Source organism: Poecile atricapillus, unplaced genomic scaffold (assembly GCF_030490865.1).
Source record: "Poecile atricapillus isolate bPoeAtr1 unplaced genomic scaffold, bPoeAtr1.hap1 scaffold_315, whole genome shotgun sequence".
Classification (NCBI taxonomy): domain Eukaryota; kingdom Metazoa; phylum Chordata; class Aves; order Passeriformes; family Paridae; genus Poecile; species Poecile atricapillus.
Window position 1 is genome coordinate 1 of NW_026709114.1, and position 18,510 is coordinate 18,510.

At 41.5% G+C, this 18,510-nt stretch overlaps 1 protein-coding gene across 1 annotated transcript; it reads right to left on the reverse strand.

The window, feature by feature from the left end:
• Positions 1–269: 269 nt before the first annotated feature.
• On the reverse strand, positions 270–14,194 carry LOC131574431 (prolyl endopeptidase-like; the record flags this gene model as incomplete). Its single annotated transcript, XM_058828900.1, has 6 exons — positions 13,910–14,194; positions 12,536–12,610; positions 8,532–8,665; positions 5,671–5,801; positions 1,593–1,802; positions 270–391 (listed from the first exon to the last, which is right to left on the reverse strand). Coding segments are annotated over exons 1-6 (957 nt in total), but the record flags the coding sequence as incomplete, so codon positions are not given.
• Between the last annotated feature and the right edge of the window lie 4,316 nt (positions 14,195–18,510).

An 18,510-nucleotide genomic window follows, 5' to 3' on the forward strand; every position in this document is an offset into this window, starting at 1 on the left:
TCTCTGTCTTGGAATGTGCATCAGGCAGAATGATCTCAGTGAAAAAGAGCTTTTGATTGTGTCTTTGCAGGCTGGAGGAGTGATTTAAAGCAAATTAGGCAGTCTTATTTTCAGAAATTCTTAATCAATGATTCTTAGTTCAATTGTCAACTCTACACTAATAAAAAGTGTTCTTTTAACAACATGTTTTAAAATTAATATCTGCTATTAGTTGTTAGAATCTAAAACACAGATCATTACAGTGATATGGTGCAGGATGTTTACCATACCTCAGCTCCACCCATCCATTTTGGTTCATCAGGAAATTCAGCACATAGGATATCTTCTGACTGGTTAGTTCCTAATACGTGATAATGCAGCTTTTGATGAAGATTAGTGGAGGTCTCAGTGCCTAGTGAAATGCAGATATTTAAACCAGCAAGTTCTCAAAGAAATGCAACAATCATATGGAACCCTTAGAAACTTCTGTATCCCTTTGTATATAAAAGAGAAATTCAGAGGAGAGAACTTCTCTTCTGAAATGGTTCCAAGTAACAACCATTCCCCTCCAAACAAACACCATCCTACAAAACAAGACAAAACTTCATGCTGGAAACCTGTTTAAACAGGAACCCTTTCCTTTTATTGTTGATAATACCTTCTCGAAATTTGAAGGTTTATCGTTTCAAGCTTTGCTTTTTAGAAATAAGAGCAAGCGAAGCGAAAAAAAACCAAAAATCCCTGCCACCCTCTATTGACACTTTTATTTCTATTTCACCCAGAGCAACTAAGGGGAGATTTACTGCTAATTAACATTTCTAGAAACCTTCATACTTGCATTTGCTGAAAATATAAAAGTGATGTATTTTAAAGCACTGCATGAGGTGCCACTTGATTAATTTAAAAAAAAATAAATCATTCTTGCAATATTTTCCAAGGTTAGTATCTATCTTACAAAGTCTGGCAAAATTATAGGCTTCAAAAGCAAATACAGAGGCAAAATTCAGGCTCTCTCCAGTTTAACAAAGAGCACATCTCCAGAAGAAATTTTTCAGTAGCTCTGCTTTGTAAAAAAAGCGGCTAAATTCCTTCCCCAGTGATATTCCTCTGCAAGTCTTTCCACTTTGTGTGGTGCTCCTTGAATTTTGCTAGCATAAACATTTTGTTTTGCTTTGCTGTGAACCACACATGAATTAATCTGGTTGAACAACAAAAACTTTATGCCTCACATTGCTATTCATGAGGTCCATCTCCAAGAGCAGTTTATCTATGCCCACACAAATGCGTAAGGGGAAAGATCGAAGTAAGCTGCCACCAGACATGAAATTCTAGCCAGTACCACGAACAATATGGAACCTAAGTAAATCATCCCAGAGAAAAAGAAAAGGAGCATCAAACTTTTATGAGAAAAAGAAGGGCAGGCAGACAAGAACTAACTCCCACTAACTGAACATAGGATTTGGCCACACAAGACATAATTTGATCTATAGTTGCACAATCAATACAGCTACTTATTTCAATATATATTTGTAGAGCTAATTATTTGTTGCTCCAACTCACTGCAAAAGTGATTTTGCTTCCACATAGCATGCAATTAGAATGGTCATACCTACCATCACTTTTCCCATCTTGTTCTGGGTAGCAGTTATAGAACATGCCTTTTCCATCATGGGTCCATGCCATGCAACTGAATTTAACTCTCTCCAGTGTATCTGGGAGATCCTCAGGACCTTCTACTTTCATAAACTTGATAGTAATCCAATCAGAGCCACTAGAACTCAGGCCATATGCAAAATATTCACCATCTTCACTGAATGCATAACCTAAGAAATCAGAAACAAATGAAGAGAGATCAAATTGAGATACTAGTTAAAGGAAATGTTCACCAAACACTAAGATAAGGTTTATTTTCTAAAAAACAGTGCAAGACACTACATCTGCTACCACTTGGGATTCACAGCACTTTTCCAGTCTCTGTGACTTCTCAATTCATTCACAGATCCAAGTTTAGATGCTGATACTCAGTAAGTGCATCCATGTTCAGTAACACAGCTTATGCCAAACATCTGAATTATGGTTTGAATTGTATTTCTTCTACCGCCCTGAGCTTGGCAGGAAGAGCTAGAAAATGAAAATGAACACTGGTAAAGAACTTAAGCAAAATTTTAAGAGAGAAACAGTACCAAAGAAGCTAAGAGAGAAGCAAGCTATGTGTCCTGAAATAGTGTAAATATCACTTAAAAAATTGAGTCACTGAAAATTAGTCCCTTTAAAACCCTGAAAACCGAAGTCACTGGAAAACTTTGCCACTAGCACGCAAATGGTTAACTACCAGTACTCTCAGCTAAGACCTGTTGTCGCTCTATTGGGAATGGCTGACACAGACTCTCCTGTGAATTGAACAGGAGAGTTCTTTCTCTCTTAAGGTTTATTACTTCAGATCTTCTTTTATAGACCGATATGTGAAAGTACAAAAAAGTACAACTCTTATTGGTTAGTAAACTAACACATCACCATCATTGGTCAGTGGGGTACACCACCCCTTGACCTTCTCTTGCAAGAAAACAAGGAACAGACAAACAGCACCTGCAAGGCTGTTCTCTATCTCTGAGGATTGTTTTAATTCCTCCTTGTGAGTTCTCAGGCCACTTTCTCAGGTGAGACTGAGAAAGTTATGTGGCCTGCTATTCCACAGGCACTGTGCTGCCTGCTTCATAGTTATAATCCATAACCTGTGGTATATATTTCACTTTATCCAAACACTAAGGAATGAAGAGCTTCCATTGTAGTTGATAAAGATCAAATTCATGCTTGCAAATTAAGTCAGGTGAAGAGACTGAATTATCATAGGCCTGTACAGACCTGAAAGCAACAACCAAAAAACAATCTAAGAAAACGCTGCATTTCACAGACATGATAGTTTTGAGAGGCACCACTGTGCCACACCAATATATCCTCTCCCATAAGAACATAAGAGTGGCCATTCTGATTCAGAACACAATTCCGTCTAGCTGTCCTCAGGAGTAAACACAATGTGATGTCACACAACCAAGAACAACCATACAATCATGGAATGGTTTGGATTGGAACGGATCTTAATGATCATCTAGTTCCTACCCTCCTGCTGTAGACGGGTACACCTTCCACTAGACAAAGGTTGCTCAAAGGTCCAACCTGACCTTGAATACTCTCAGGGATGGGGCATCCACAACTTCTCTGGGCAGCCTGTTCCAGCGCCTCGCCACCCTCACAGTAAAGAATTTTTTCATAATATCTAATCTAAACCTATTTCAGTTTAAAACCATTTCCCCATGTCCTATCACTAAATGCCCTTGCAAAAAGTCCCTCTCCAGCTTTCTTGTAGGCCCCCCCATAGGTACAGGAAAGCTATTACTACAGGATCATCCCACAACTTTCTCTTTTCCAGGCTGAATAATCTCAACTCTCTCAGCCCTTTGTCATTGCTGAGGTGCTCCAGGCCTCTAATATTTTCGTGGCCCTCCTCCGGACTCCCTCTAACAGGTCCATGTCCTTCCTACAATGGGGGCCCAGATTTCGATGCAGTATTCCATGCAGAGTCTCACGTGAGCCCAGTGGAGGGGCAGAATCCTGTCCCTCGCCCTGCTGGCCACACAGCTTTGGATGCAGCCCAGGATTAAATTTGCTCTGTGGACTGCAAGCTCACATTGCTGGCTCATGTCCAGCCTCTCATCCACCAGGACCCCCAAGTCCTTGTTAGCAAGGATGCCCTCAATCTCTTCATTCCCCAGCCTGTGTTGATACTGCGCAATGCAAGCGCAAGAACAAAATGCAGGAATAAATGCAAGAACAATGCAAGCACATGTAATATTTTCCTCAAATATTCTTATTGCCTCCAACCATTTTTAATTTAGCATTTTCCATTCAGTAGTTGGCTAATACTCTTGAATGCTTCCCATCTCCTTGATTATGTCCAGCTTGCCTTTTTCCACCACCACCATTGATTGGTAAGGAGTTCTACAGATCTACTTTTTGCAGCATGAACCATCACCTTCTTCTGTTTGCTTGGGACCTGACTCCCACTGCTTTCATTTGATATTCTCTCACTCTTGTAATAGAAAAATGACTAATCAACCCTTATTCTTTCTCTCCAACCTACTGCATACCACAAGTGATTCTGCAGATCTTTAATATCCTTGCTGAATTGTCCCTTTTTCAAGCTAATTAATTCAGGTACACTCAGGTTTTCCTTTGATTGTTCCTACTGCCCTCCTCTAATCTGTATTTCAGAGCCCCTTTTGAGCTGAGGAAGGAGACTGAGATTTGATTTAGTGTTCAGTGGTACAGTATAAACTCCTGGGTTGCTAATATAATGGTGTCTCCTGTTTTGTTCTGTATTTCATAGAATCACAGAATCATTAAGGTTGGAAAAGACCTCCAAGGCCATGGAGTTCCACCTTTGACCAGCCACCACCTTGTCAACTAAATCGCAGCATTGACTGCTGCACTGACTTGTTTCTTGAACACTTCCAGGGGGAAATTTCTTCCTGATGAATAAATTGGTATTTGATGTACTTGCTTGGTTTCTACCAACAACCAAGTTGACATTTTCATGCATTTATGTATTACACTCCAATCATTGTTCCCAAGAGCTCATTGTTCGTCATGAGCTCAAGAGTTCACTCCATCCATTCCTCCATAAATGAGGTTAGATTGTTTATCCTTTGTGCATCACTTAATTTATCTGCACAGAGACTCTGACAGGTTAATTTACTGCCAACTTACTACTATTCTTAAGGTCTTCCTGCAACTCTTCAGTCATTCTTCAGCCAGGAGTAACTTTGTACTGTCACCAAACTCTGCTACTTCACTGCTCACTCCTTTTTCTAGTAAATTCATCATATGAACACTGTGTATCCTAGCATAGTCCCTGACAGGGCTTTACTGGTGATTTCCACTTGACAGCCCATCAGTTCTTCCATTCCCTGCCCTTAAATCAACTATTAATCAACACCAGGAGCTTTCCCTCTTGTTACACAGACACTGATTTTCTAAGTACATTTGGAAGGAGACTGTGCTGTAAGACTTACACAAATACACAGATATTATATTAATGCAATATACACAGATTAAGACAGGACTTCTCCATAAAAAAAGCCATATTGATTCTTTTCAACTAGGTCACTTTTAGAGAAACATTCACTAATTCTATCCTCTGTTCTTATAAATTGTCCTTGAAGAGACTTAAGAGGACTTTTTGATCCAAGAGTCTGCTTCTACAAATAAGCAACTAGAGAGTGAGAAAATGGACAGCTAAAAGAAGTTACAGCTCCAGTGAGCACAAACAATTTTGTGATTACAGAAGTTAATGCTATGTTCCTTCACGGTCTCTAACTCATTGGCTTGTTAATACAATTGTATTGCTTGTGTAAAATACAATTTTAAGAGGACTAATCAATATAAAGACACAAACTTTTTTTCCTTGCTGTGAACAGTCTCAAGAACCGCTCATATTTCATTGGAAACCTGTTACAGAGTTGTGAAAAGAAGCATGGGGAAACTGAACCAAGATAACTGTGGATACAATGTAGATTTAGAAGTAGTCTTCTGAAGCACCATACAAATCCACATAGGACTATTGTAATTACTTTAATTAAATTTTCAACTTCTTAAGACTGAGATTTACTCAGCAGGAACTGCTGTCTCACTAACCTCGTAAGGCCACAGTGCCATCATCAGAAAGCTTATTTGGATCAAGAAAAACTTTGGCTTCGGCATCCAAGGAGTCTTGTACGTATAAAACTCGCTGATTCTGGAGCCCTGTATTGTAGAAGTGGAAATATCTGAAAGAACACAAGAGGGAAAAATTAAGTAGAAAGAGCTCTGATTTTCAATTAGGCGACTGTATGAGAAACTTGTATGAGGTTGTCATGAAGAGAATAAAAGACAGATGAATTGGTTAGGGAAACACAAGTTTCACAGTAGAGTAGGTGTCATGGCAAGGATGCATCCAAAATATCCTTTAAAAATACATGCTGCATTTTCCACAGTGCATTTCAAAGAATTCTAAGTATACTATAAACTCCAAATAACTGTCTATGTTAAACATCTCTGGCAGCTGCAGTATTTCTCTGTTACAAGTACTGGCACAGGTTCCCATCCCTTATGTTCTCAGCTTTGTCATTCACACAGCTGCTTTCAATCCATACTGGGTGACAGACTTATGTTCAAATGAAACAGAACCAAAACTGTTTCAATGTCCCTACCAATGCACGTTTGAAAAAGCTGCAGGAACAGACAATTACAGCTGTCTTTAGGGAGTGATACTCTTCACATCCTAAGACACCACAGAGCTCAAAGAAATTAACACCTGTATTCATAGAACTTTACTACACAACAACACGACATTAAAAAACCAGACAGCAGCTTCACCTGGGGGAACAGGGGAGTTTACGGAGCAACATTCAAATCTAAAAATAAGTTAATATATTCCCTAAGACTGACAAATACTTGGGTACAAACATGGGAACTTGGTAAAACCAGAAGGGGAAAATATACTCACAAAAGCCTGGTTAACAATATCAGCTAGTAATACGTTCAAGTAATAACAGTAATGTTCAGCAAGTGCAAAACTAAAAGATTAAAAGAAATAGAAGAAAAAGAAAAGTAACTTTCTATATATCAGGCATTTTCTTGCCAATTTCATCTTTGCTATGCTGGGCAACAAGCTGGGAAGCAAAGGTCAAGCAATGTGACAGCCACTCCACCTCCCTGGGCAGCCTTCCTTTCTGCAGACTCTACAGAGCAACTCTTCAGACACTGCCCTTTAGCAGCTATTCTTCATCAGAAAACCAGAGTAGCTAAATTTAAGAATTTCTGAGTGTCATGAAAAGTTCAGAAAATTCTTCAAATAGAATAGTTCCTTACCCCACACCTCACTTCGTGTTATTTAACTTGGTAGAGACCTTTTGATTGCCTCAAACACCACAACACGGGGCTTTTTTGTATTATATTATCACTCAGAAAGACTAAAAAGACATCTATTAAAGTCGAACTACAGTGTCATAAATTACAAGCACATAAGCTCCTGGCACAAATGTTCTTCCTGGAGGACAGTCAGCTGCATAAAATTAAGAATTTGTATCTCTTATCACCGCCATGAGCACTTCTGCAACATTAAGCCTTAATAGCACTGAAGGCAAGAGCACCCAAGCAAGTTTGCACTGCACAGGGAGAATGGGTCAGAGAATCCAGAGCAGTTACTGCCCAGACCTGGTCACCTGCTACATCTACGTGAGCATCACATACAAACTAACAAGTTTTGCCTGACCCACACAATAAGGCATACTTCCCCAGATACGGCACTGTCCTAAATAGCTCCACTGCTTCTGGGCAGAAGCCTCCCACCTCTATACATTGACATGTTGTGCCACATCCACGACAATAACAATCCACGTTAAATCCACCAACAGCTTGGGTTCACTCCCCGTCATATACCTTCACCAAACCCCACATAGTACATAACTTCCCTCCCCTAGCAGCAAGTATCAGTGCCTTTCTCACAGCACCAGATCCCTAAGACAAATCCCTCTCAATATCTGTGTAGAAATCTTAAGGCAACAAGGTATCCTCTCTATCTCATCATCTGTGGATAATGGTGAACATGTACATGGCATATTTGGGAGCCCACTCAACAAGGATCAAACAAATTGAAAATATTGAAAAATATTATCTGTGTTTCCCATGATTATGAGTGGCTGGTTGTTTGAACTACCTCTTTTTCAACTGCTAAAACAATCTTTAGCTGTAATTAAGTCCCTTTACTCCCTTTCTCTAGATGCATGCTAGTGTTTCTAAAAGAGGTCACATTAAATTCAGTGGCAGCTGCAGTCTCCAGACCTTGGGTAAGACACAGAAACACCATCTCTTCACCTAGCCACAGAACTAAAACAGGGATATGAACAGGTTAGGCACTGTAATATAGCAGGATTTCTTTGTTTCTAAGAAAACAGATCTTTTTCCATCAGTTGCTTTAAGTCCTCCAAATTATTTTTCCCATATCCCTTGCAGCTACAGAACAGTTTTTCACAGGGGAATTCCTACTGCTTTTCACTGACTATGACTGAACCAAAAAACCCTACCAGCTGCTCAAAGAAAGACCAATGTAAGAGCAGCACTGTATCTGGGCTTATGCTGTTTTCAGATAACATGCCTGTAACTACACTGACAGTGACCAAGCCTTTCTGAAAGAAACCCTCAAAGCTCTACTTTAACAACCATTATTCTACAAAATTGTCTGTGTTCTGATCAACTCACAAATTCTTCTTCTTATAAAAAGAAAAGATAACAAAAGAAGAAGATATGATTGGGAACAGCAGAAAGTGAAGCACCTTGTGCTCAGCATCATACAACCACACATTAACACTGGCTTAGTTTTTTTTACTTCCCAGCTATAAAGAAATAAATACAAATAGAATTTATAATTTTTTTCCTAATTAGTAATTTTCCTACTTAGTAGTTGCTTCTGACTTGATTCACATTTATCACCACCTCCAAAGAAATTCCTCACATACCTTTTTCCTTTCTTGAAGTGGCAGCTGTACTTAGGGTAATCATAGAGTTCTGTCATTCGCTCCTTGAACAGTCCTCTGACAGGACACTGCTCGAGAAAGGGTACTGTCAGCTTGTTCTGAGCCTCCACAAATGCCTGAAAGAAAATATCAAAAAATATAAACTCAAGCAGAAATGCCTATTTTCTACAGAAAATGCTTTCAGAAGCAATGCATCACAGACACCTCTCCCCCGTATAGATTATGCAGTGTCACACATGAAAAAATCCCACATGCTTATTTGCATTATGCCAAAATTCTTTAATAACACTCAGCTTATATCTTGAATAATGGTTCTCCAGGACATACACTGGGGTAACTGGCCAAAAGACAAGACAGTCTTTTCCCCTGCCTTTCCCCTTTTAAAAAAACAAAACCCCAACTACCAAAGAAACCCTAAGCAAACAAAAAACCAAACAAACATAAAAAAACCCCAAAAACTAAAGTAGCAACCTCCAAAAGCACACCATGCTTTTAAAATCTCTCATTTTTGCCCAAATGACAAATATTGCCCACAGACTGCACTATTATTTCAGGAGCTAGGAAGAGCTTTAAGATGACACAAAATTTCATGTGCATCATCTGTTCATATAATTAACATAACACACAGAATTAGTCCTAGCCAGTATTTCATGAGAAGCCCAAAGAACTGTTCACAGGTCAGTTCTTAGGAAGAAAATACTAATCTCTCAAAACTTTGGGAAGTCTGCTTTCTTTAAAACACTCCAGCTCCCCGTCACAAACACTTAAGGACAGTGATCAAAACCATTACCACTCTAGCTGTTTGTTGCATGGAAAACCTGGTGCTCTGTTGGTGTTTCATCATCCCTATTTATAGCATGTACATTAACATAAAATGAATACCTAAGCATCTTAAGGTGAATCACAGCTGCTAACAAGCAGACATGCAGGCTTTTCTGTCTCTAACATGAAGCAGGTAGGACAGGACACTGTGTATAGCTGTAACTCACAGCCAAATGTTGCGGCTTCAGTGTCACCCTCGAACTCCAAGCCTCTCACCTCCAGCACGAAATCCTGTCCATTCATCTCTTGCTTACACGGTGCTCTTTCCCAGAAAAGGGTTTGAAAGAGCCTATTGTTTCTACCTGTCCTGAATCTGTCACAGAGCAATCAGTTCAACGCATTGTAACATTTGAGTTATACCTCCATGCAGGGCATGACCCCTAGGAATAGCAGGGCTACAATCCACATTGCATATCGAACAACTTGTGCTTCACAGATCTTCAGAAAAGCCAGCTGCTATACAGGCAGAATACCTGGCACACACTTACCAGCTGCTATCAGTGTTTAGTCATCTACTAATTTTTCAGGTGAAGAATTAATACGTACACAGCACATCCCAGTGGTAAGTCATGCAGCCTCCATATTGTATCGTTATAACTGTCCCCGCATCAGATGGTGAAAGAACTTATTCAAATCTACCCAAGAATTACGTGTATCTGAACTGGTTTTCTCTCAATGGAAACACACGAACTTCAAAGACCACATACACAAAAATATGGACTGTGGATCCTACACAAATAAACTAACTTGTCCCAGTCCTGCGACATTTTCAGAGAAACGGTGGCTTATAAAAACATGTGTGAGACAATCCAGTGTACTGGATGGCCAAAAGCACTTTCCAGTTACATGTAGGGAACAGAAACTGGAACACGTCTTTGTTTCAACCATCAATAACATGACCAAAATGACAACATTGCTGCAAGGGTATACTGGAACTGTGTTACCCACTTTTAACTGCATAGACACATCTTACCACATCTGCTTTCATTAGCGATATTCAAAGAAGAATCACAGACTTTTCCTTACAAGCATTTTCTGCCCAAGAGCATGCTTACAGACTAATTATTACACTCACAATTGAATCACTAGTAATTTTGCTTTTACAGGAACTTAATATATTTTTCTCATTTCCAATCAGTAAGCACCAAAGATTCCAAGATTATTTGTAAAAGGAATGCCAAAGCTGTATGAAAAAGAAGCAAGGAATTACAGATTTTTCGAAGAGTTTTATGGTGAAGAATACAGTCCAGTTTGGAAACTTTCTGTTTCCACACTTTTGAGCATGGTTACACTTATGTTTGAAAAGCAATACATAATTGAAATACTGCTCTAAGATAAAGTACAGGAACATATATCAGTACTGTTAGCCACCCAGGCTAATAGTACAAGGCTAACAGTAACTGTACACCCTTGTGAACCTAGAGAGAAAGATTTTTATTGTACCTGTAGATATTTGCATCTGACAATGTATCATAGGCCTTGAACCAGGACAGACTTTGCTAGCAGAAGAAATAACAGAATAAGGGTCCAAGTAAGGCAACTTCTTCTGGCTGTTTTGGAAAATAAGGTAATTTGAAAAGCAAAACAATTTCTAAAGCATTATACTAAGAGTCGAGACGGTCTACTTGAGGCTGAACTGTCTCACCAGTAAGTAGGCCAGTTGTTATTCTAAAACAATAGTCAAACTAAATTTCATCTAAGAAACACATGCCACAAATTCTTTTTAACCATGCTTTTTTTTACAACCTATCACCTTTCTACATTCTACTAAACTACTCTATCAAGATAACTATTTCATTGGCAATATACTTTCCAAGAAAAAGCCTAAGAATAGAAACTGTTTTAACATGACTGGTTTGTTATTATACTGCAAAGTATTTACAGTCCACACACACACACACACACACATATATATATATATATTCAGTCAAGGGTAGTTCAGTACAACTCCTACAAGAGAGCACATACTTTTCCCAAGTTTTAAAAAAAAAAAATTATCAGAGTTCTTGTGACTTGCCCCAGAGCACTTACTTTTTTAGTGTTTAACAAAAAATATTCAAACTGCAATTGGAAAATTTATCAAAATGTGAACAAAACACTGGTGTATTATAACTACAAATCCATTCAATTGTAGATTTGCGAGTTTCAGTGTCCCATTTCAAATATACACATGTTCAGAATAGTACAACTCAACCCCACACAATCCCTGCTTTTCCATCACTTGTCCATCCCTCATGTCTGGAACAAGCTCACCATTACTGCCTACACTGTCAGTGAGTTAAGGTACTGTATATGACTGACATGGCAGCAAAAAGACTTTGCTGTAGTCTGAAAATGAATTTACTTCTCACAAAGTGTTAAAACAAACCAAGAAGCTGAAAGTCCAACTAAGCCAAGGCCAAGACAACAGTGAAAGTGTGGTGTTGCAGTTGTGGCCTATATGTCATTACCAGAAGTGTTTCAGCAGTGTGGCATGTTTCAGCCATGCTGGGGATGTTTCCTCAATCTGTCTTGGAAGTCAACAGCCAAACAGCAAGAGAGCATGAACTCAGATTCTACACTTCCTTTCCCCAAAGTGAGATAGGAACTTCCCCACCTGACCAAGGGTTTGCTTTTTTTTTTTTTTTACATTTTTATACATTACCCATCTGGAGAAGGGAGTTTGTTTGCTTATAGCTGCCCTTGACTCCCCCAACTGAGCGCACACAGAGAAAAAAGTTTTTATGTTTCTTTTCAGTATGACACAACCACCTTGAGCATTTGAACTGGCCAAGAACAATGGGTGCAAGATAAGCATGGGTTTCATTTTAAAAATTCTGTGATCTAAGTTACACCAAGTGTTCCAGACTTTCATATAACCATAGAAAGGTTTGGATAGGAAAAAATCGTGAAGATAATTTAGTTCAATGCCCCTGCCACGGGGTGGGACATTTGCCAGTAAACCAGGTTGAACAAAGCCTCATGCAATCTCTCCCCCATTAAAACACAGGGACAAAACAACGGCATTGCTGTTGGTACCATGAGATATCACATGAACTACGCCTTCATTCACTATGTAAGTTTTCAAGAAGTATTGGCTGGCTCTTCATAATCAGAATACCAATGCATCTGGTCTGTAAAAGAGAACCATGTGAAAACAGCCATTCCATGCAAAGAAAGGTTACCTTCGTCTGTTCACTATCGGGATCTTCAAGCCAGCAGTATGGATCGCTGATTTTACATCCATGGTAATCCGACACCTGAATTTATAAAAGTAATTTTATAAAAGATGTGCACACAAGCAAACTCTATCCATGAAGGAATGACAGTCAGCACAATGAAGGGCATTTGGGATTTCACAAAAGCATACAGTGCTAAGGAGAAAAGAAAGAGAGAACCAACACAGTGCTCCCAGGTGAGTTACTAGTATTACCATTCTTTGGTGATTGCACCACAGCAGCAAAATAGTTCTCAGAAAAAAAACATGGAGCACCAGAAAAATGGTGAAATGCACATAAATTACTTCCACAAGACCGATTAGTAAGCAGAAAAGAAACCCCACCAACCAAACCAAGACCCTTAAGGTTTTCAAGCCAAATTATAAAACCTGGTTACTGGATGTACCCAAAATATGGTTCATGGTTACACAAATGGAGTAGTTTGGCCCTCCCTACTATGGCTGCCCACAAATATGAGCATAATGTATATATATATATATATATATATAATCATAATTTAAAATGAACTAAAGCCCACCCCCAAAACAACAAACAAACAAAACAATAAAAACCACAAAAGATTAATCCACATGGTTGAATTTACCTGCTTCCTTCCTCCAGTACACAAAAAATGACTAGATACCTGCTACTAGGGCTTGCACAGTTCAGACTTTCAGTCAACTAGGAAAGTAAATATTTCAGGATGTTTTCCAGCTTTGACTCATACTGGCAAACAATTTGGTTTAAATGCAATGTAAATTCTTCCTGGCCGGTGCACAATGCACAGTGTTTTTAAGAAGGGAAGGAAAATCGAACAAACCCATTTTAGCCGAACTTACATCGTAATCCCTTGTGTATCCAGATACGGTGGAAACACAGGGAGACGGGACTGTGTTACAGATGTGCCATCCTATATAAATAGACTATCTGTTCCTCCGCTGACGCTGCTGCAGCCCGGGCGGAGGCCTGGGTTTGCCTGACACTCGCACCGGTACCGAAGCTCCGGGACTCGCCGTGCGGTCGCTGCTCCCGGACCCCCGGTCCCGCCGCCCGCCCCGGACCGGCCCCCGGCCACGCCGGCCCTACACACGCGGGACGTGCCCGGAGACACCGGCGCAAGGGCCCGAATCCTGCCCTAACAAGCCCCCAGCCGCCGCCGCGGCCGCGACAAACCCGAGGCCCTCTGCACGGAGCACGCCGGGCGTTCCGCGGCCGAACAAAGCCCCGAGGCGGCGCTCCCGCCCCGAGGTGGCCCCTCGGGGGATGGCAAACCGGGAGCCCCGCGCCCGGGCCCGGCGGCCGCCGCACGCCAGGGGCTGTCCCAGCCAGCGCTGTACTCACGGCGGTCTCGTCGCGGTACACCTCGGGGTACTGGAAGGCCTGCATGACGGGCTGCGGCGGAGAGTGGCGGGAAGCAGAGGAGGAGGCGGATGAGGAAGAGGAGGAGGCGGAGAGGCGCGGAGGCGGCCGCGGGGCTGGAGCCGTGTTTCGGGCCGCGGCGGCAGCAGCAGCCGGCAGCGGGCGCGCAGCGCGGCACAGGCGGAGCGCCGTCGCCGCCATACGGCCGCCCCCTGCCGGCTGCTGCTGCCGCCGGCACAGCGCCCCCTGCAGGCTCCCGCCCGCCATGGCGGCGGCTGAGGGGCCGGCCCTGCCACCCCGCCGCCCTTGGAGTCTGCTCCCCGCGCCTCGTCACCGTGCTCCGGCGGAGCTGTGCGACCGGCACCAGCCGGGGTTCGTCCTCCTTATAGCGAGCGTTTGCAAAAAAGTAAAATCTCAGGTTTTCCTTCTTTTTCCGCTCAGGTCCGCAGCCTTGGCACACGAAGAGACTCAGAGAGCTGCTTCCTGGGTAGGCTTGATTTTTGATTCTGTGGCTCAGCTCGAAGCCAGGTGAGAGAATCACGGAATCGATTAGATTGGAAAAGACTTTTGAGATCATCAACCTGTGACCACCACCTTGAACACCACCTTGTCGAGTAAACCGTGGCAGTAAGTGCCGCATCCAGTCTTTCCTTATACACATCAGGAATGGTGACTCCACCACCTCTCTGGGCAGCCCATTCTGGTGTCTAATCACCCTTGCTGTGAAAAAATTCCTCCTGATGTCCAAACCTAAACTCCTAAACCAACCTAAACCTTCCCTAGCACAGCTTAAGACTATGACCTCTCTTCTGTCTCTGCTTGCCTGGGAGAAGAGGCCGACCCTCTCTTGGATAGAATCTCCTTTCAGGGCCTTGCAAAGAGCAATAAGGTCACCCCTGAGCCTTCTCTTTTCCAGGCTAAACCTGGCTTAGTCCACTCAAACCTTCAGTGAGTTTCCATTGAACATGCCTCCACAAGTTTCCAGCAACTCCCCTCTGCCCTGAAGTGAAGGACAAGTTGGCCATCTGGTCCCAGTGAAGATGGTCACTCCAGGGCACAAGCCCAGCTGGCTGGTGCTTGTTGCCCTCTGTGTCACAGTGTGCAGTCCCACACCAGCCCCACTCTGGCCTGTGCAGCCAGTCTGGATGAAAGGACACCCAGTAAAGGTGTTTCAAGTGGATGACTTCAGGCTCATCCATGGGGTGTTTATTTTACAATAGCATTTCCTGGGTCAGAAAACTTGCAAATATTTTTCCTCTAGGGAGAGACCAAGTGTACTGCTCCTGCCCAATGGAAACATGCAGGGGATAGGAGGTGTTTTGGCAACATGGCTGAACTGCTTTCCTTCCGAATGAAAGTTTGCTAAGCTGTCCTGTCAGCCTGGGGAGGACTTCATGGCAGCTCTTCATCCAGGGTGAACTTGTGTTTATGTGTGGTTAATGGCACCAGCTGGAGACACGGAGGTTCATGTATGGTCTTTAAAGGTCTGGTCAGCCCAAAGAGCACTCATGGTTGTTAATAAAGTAATCACCTGGAATGACAATGACCTAAAACATCTTGGAAATGGCATCAAACCTTTATAGTTACCAGCTCAGAGCTGTGTCTTGATTGGTCTGGATTGTCTTCTCTTAATGGAGTTACCATCTCTAACTGGACATCCTGTGTAGAAGCCGAGGGTTATGTACATAAAGAAATACTCCAGCCCAGTAATGATCACTGTTACTAAGTGACGTAACCATGCTCATCATCTTTGCTTACATCCTAAACAACAACTAGGTGTTTTCTTTCCTCTCATCCATTCTCATTTGGTCATTTTTCCTTCTTACCTTGTTTCTTTGTTAATCTTCTCCCTTTGCCAGGCAGCAGGACAGCTGTTGACTACAACTACACCTTTTTTTCTGGATCTCAAGAACATGCCACCAGCAAGTAGGTTAATGGCAATGCCTTGACATGCCCAATGCTGATAAAAGCTTGCTAATTGTCTGAGCAACTTGCTTAGGTAGATTCTGGCAAGCCAAGGCTGTTTCTGTCTAAAGCTTCCCCAACAGAATTGTATATGCACACAAATTTGCATCGTGGGGAGAATTATTAGCTCAATACCTCTGGCTGCTTGCCAGTGTGCAACATAAACAAGCTGTATGTGCACAGTGGGGTTTTTTTTCTGGGAATTTTGGGCAGTCTACTGCAAATTAATTTTGTAGACAGCAGAAGCATCTGATTCAGAGCTGCAGTTTGCCTCATGCAAATGTCTTTTTCAGCCTGCAGATATTATCTGGGATGAATGTATTTACGTTTGTCCAGAATGCCTGACTATCTAGCAGCTCAAGCAAGGTTACGTATGTCATTTATCTGACTGAACAGCCCAACGTCTCAATATCCTGGGCATTTCCACAAGGTCTCCGAAGATCAGCATCATGCTGTAAAAGCAGCCAGTCTGAGCTGGAAGTTTTGGGCAGCTGTGCTTCTTCCACACAGCTGGAGCTCCCTGAGCTGGCGGGAGAGGGCAGCCTGGCCCCACGGGTGCTCTGCTGCTCCACACGGCAGCGCCCGGTGCTCCTCAGGCTGCAGCAGCGCTCTCAGAGCAGGACAGGGTAATCCCTGAATGGGCTGGCAAGCGTCCAGTAAGCACAGCACCTATCCATCACAGTACCTCTCAATTCATCCTGGATGTAGGATAGGCAGGTAGGAATATACAAAAAACTCCAAGTACATAGCAGTCCAAGGTAAGACCTTTGGTCCTGTAATTTTACTAGCAGTAATTTAGGTGAGCACCAGGGACAGAAAGTGAATTTTCTCTGTACTGTAAATTTCTCCCTTGTATATTTGGAAGCAGTGGGGGGAGAAGGAAGTGAACAACAACAGAAGGAGCGAATCTACATTGTTGGATCTTTTCTTATCAAGAAAGCAGCTGATACAGGTTCACGTAGTGTCTAAAACACTGCCTAAAATATATCTTTCTTACAGGATGCCATGCACCTCCTGTACAGATGAAATAGAGTGCAGTCTGATAAGGGAAATCCTTACAATGAAAGGTGTAGCACTCTTCTGCCTTTTTCAATATGTTTGCTTAACACAAAATTAAAAGCGATTCACAATAGGACTGTGCTATGACTGAAAATTCAAAGCCGATCTTAATTGTTAGTGTTGTAGCAGAAAGTAAGTTTCTACTAAAATTTTACCTTTCCTTGGGCCTAACCAACACCAACGGAGTTCATCTTTGATATTTGCTGTGTTTTGAGGATAAGTTGCTGAGTAAGCAAAAAATTATCTTCCTATATATTAAACAAAAAGTTTGAAAATCTCTCAGTAGTGTTTGTCATCTTATCACACTCCCATGTTAGCATCATTCTGATCATTTGCAAAACAGATACTGGTCTTTGCTGATATTAATTATAATTCTGCTGATCATCCAGTCATTAGCAAATCTCTTTCAGCTTAGTCAGCATCTCCACAATGACTCACTGCAAGTACCATATTGACTCAGTAGGAAGTGAACTCATCATCTTGGTCAGGGAAGATCTGACAAAAAATCTAGCAGCAAATTTTGTTTTTACCTTTCCTTGTCGCCCTTTCCCCAGCCTCACTCTCATTATGACTTACCAATTACTGGAAACATTTCTGTTATAGAATGAAGACACGTCTGTATCTTTATTCCTGTTTTGTATGTGTGTTTTTTATTTCATTTACTTGTGTGACACCAGTTTTGCTGTTCAGACATTTACCAACAGGTGTCAGCAGAACCTCAGTCTTGTGCTACCATGAGCATGAGCCGAGGTGTGCAAATAACTCCAGTTTCGGAGGAATGTGACTCTCAAATCGTCTGCCGTGATGGGTTTCTATTTTGGAAGCACTGACTCAAGAGCCTAAGTCCTGTTGATTTTCAGTGATCCTTTGATTCCTAAATTATGTTAATCTGGTCTACACATTAATTATGATCATTTTATATTGTTTATGGGTAATTAAAGGATTGCTTGTTTTTGAGCTGAATTATGAAATGGCTTACATAGTAAAATATGGTTTTGTTATCTCAGTCATGGAAACTTCTACGTGACATAGGTCTGGTCAATGTTTGAATGTACAATCAACCAAAACAATGTTTCATTTTGGTAAACTTCTCTGTATGCCATGGGACAGGATGGTGTCATTGAAGTCAGTGTTGCACTGCAGAATCATTCTCTAGCTTGCCCTGGGTATGTACATTGGTGTGCTTAAATGTGCTTGTGCTGCTGTGAAGTCACTTCAGTGATGTAGTGATGTCCATGAAGCATGAGCATGGCATTGCAATTGAAAAGTAGTATTAAAAGTTATTTTATCAGGTAGGCAGTCTAAACCAACATATCTAAACTGGGAGAATGAACACAGAGATCATACTGTAAGTACATCCAATCCAAAATCACTTTTCTGTGAAGGAACTTTTTCAAACAGATGAAAGTTAACGTGTTTTAGGTTCGCCTTTTCCTTGTGCAGTGACCTGAGGTAAAGAACTAACAAAATTCTAATTGTAGACAAGATTTATGATGAAAAATTTTTAATTGACTCTTTTCTATTATTATTAATTTTTAACATATAATTTGCCATTAAAA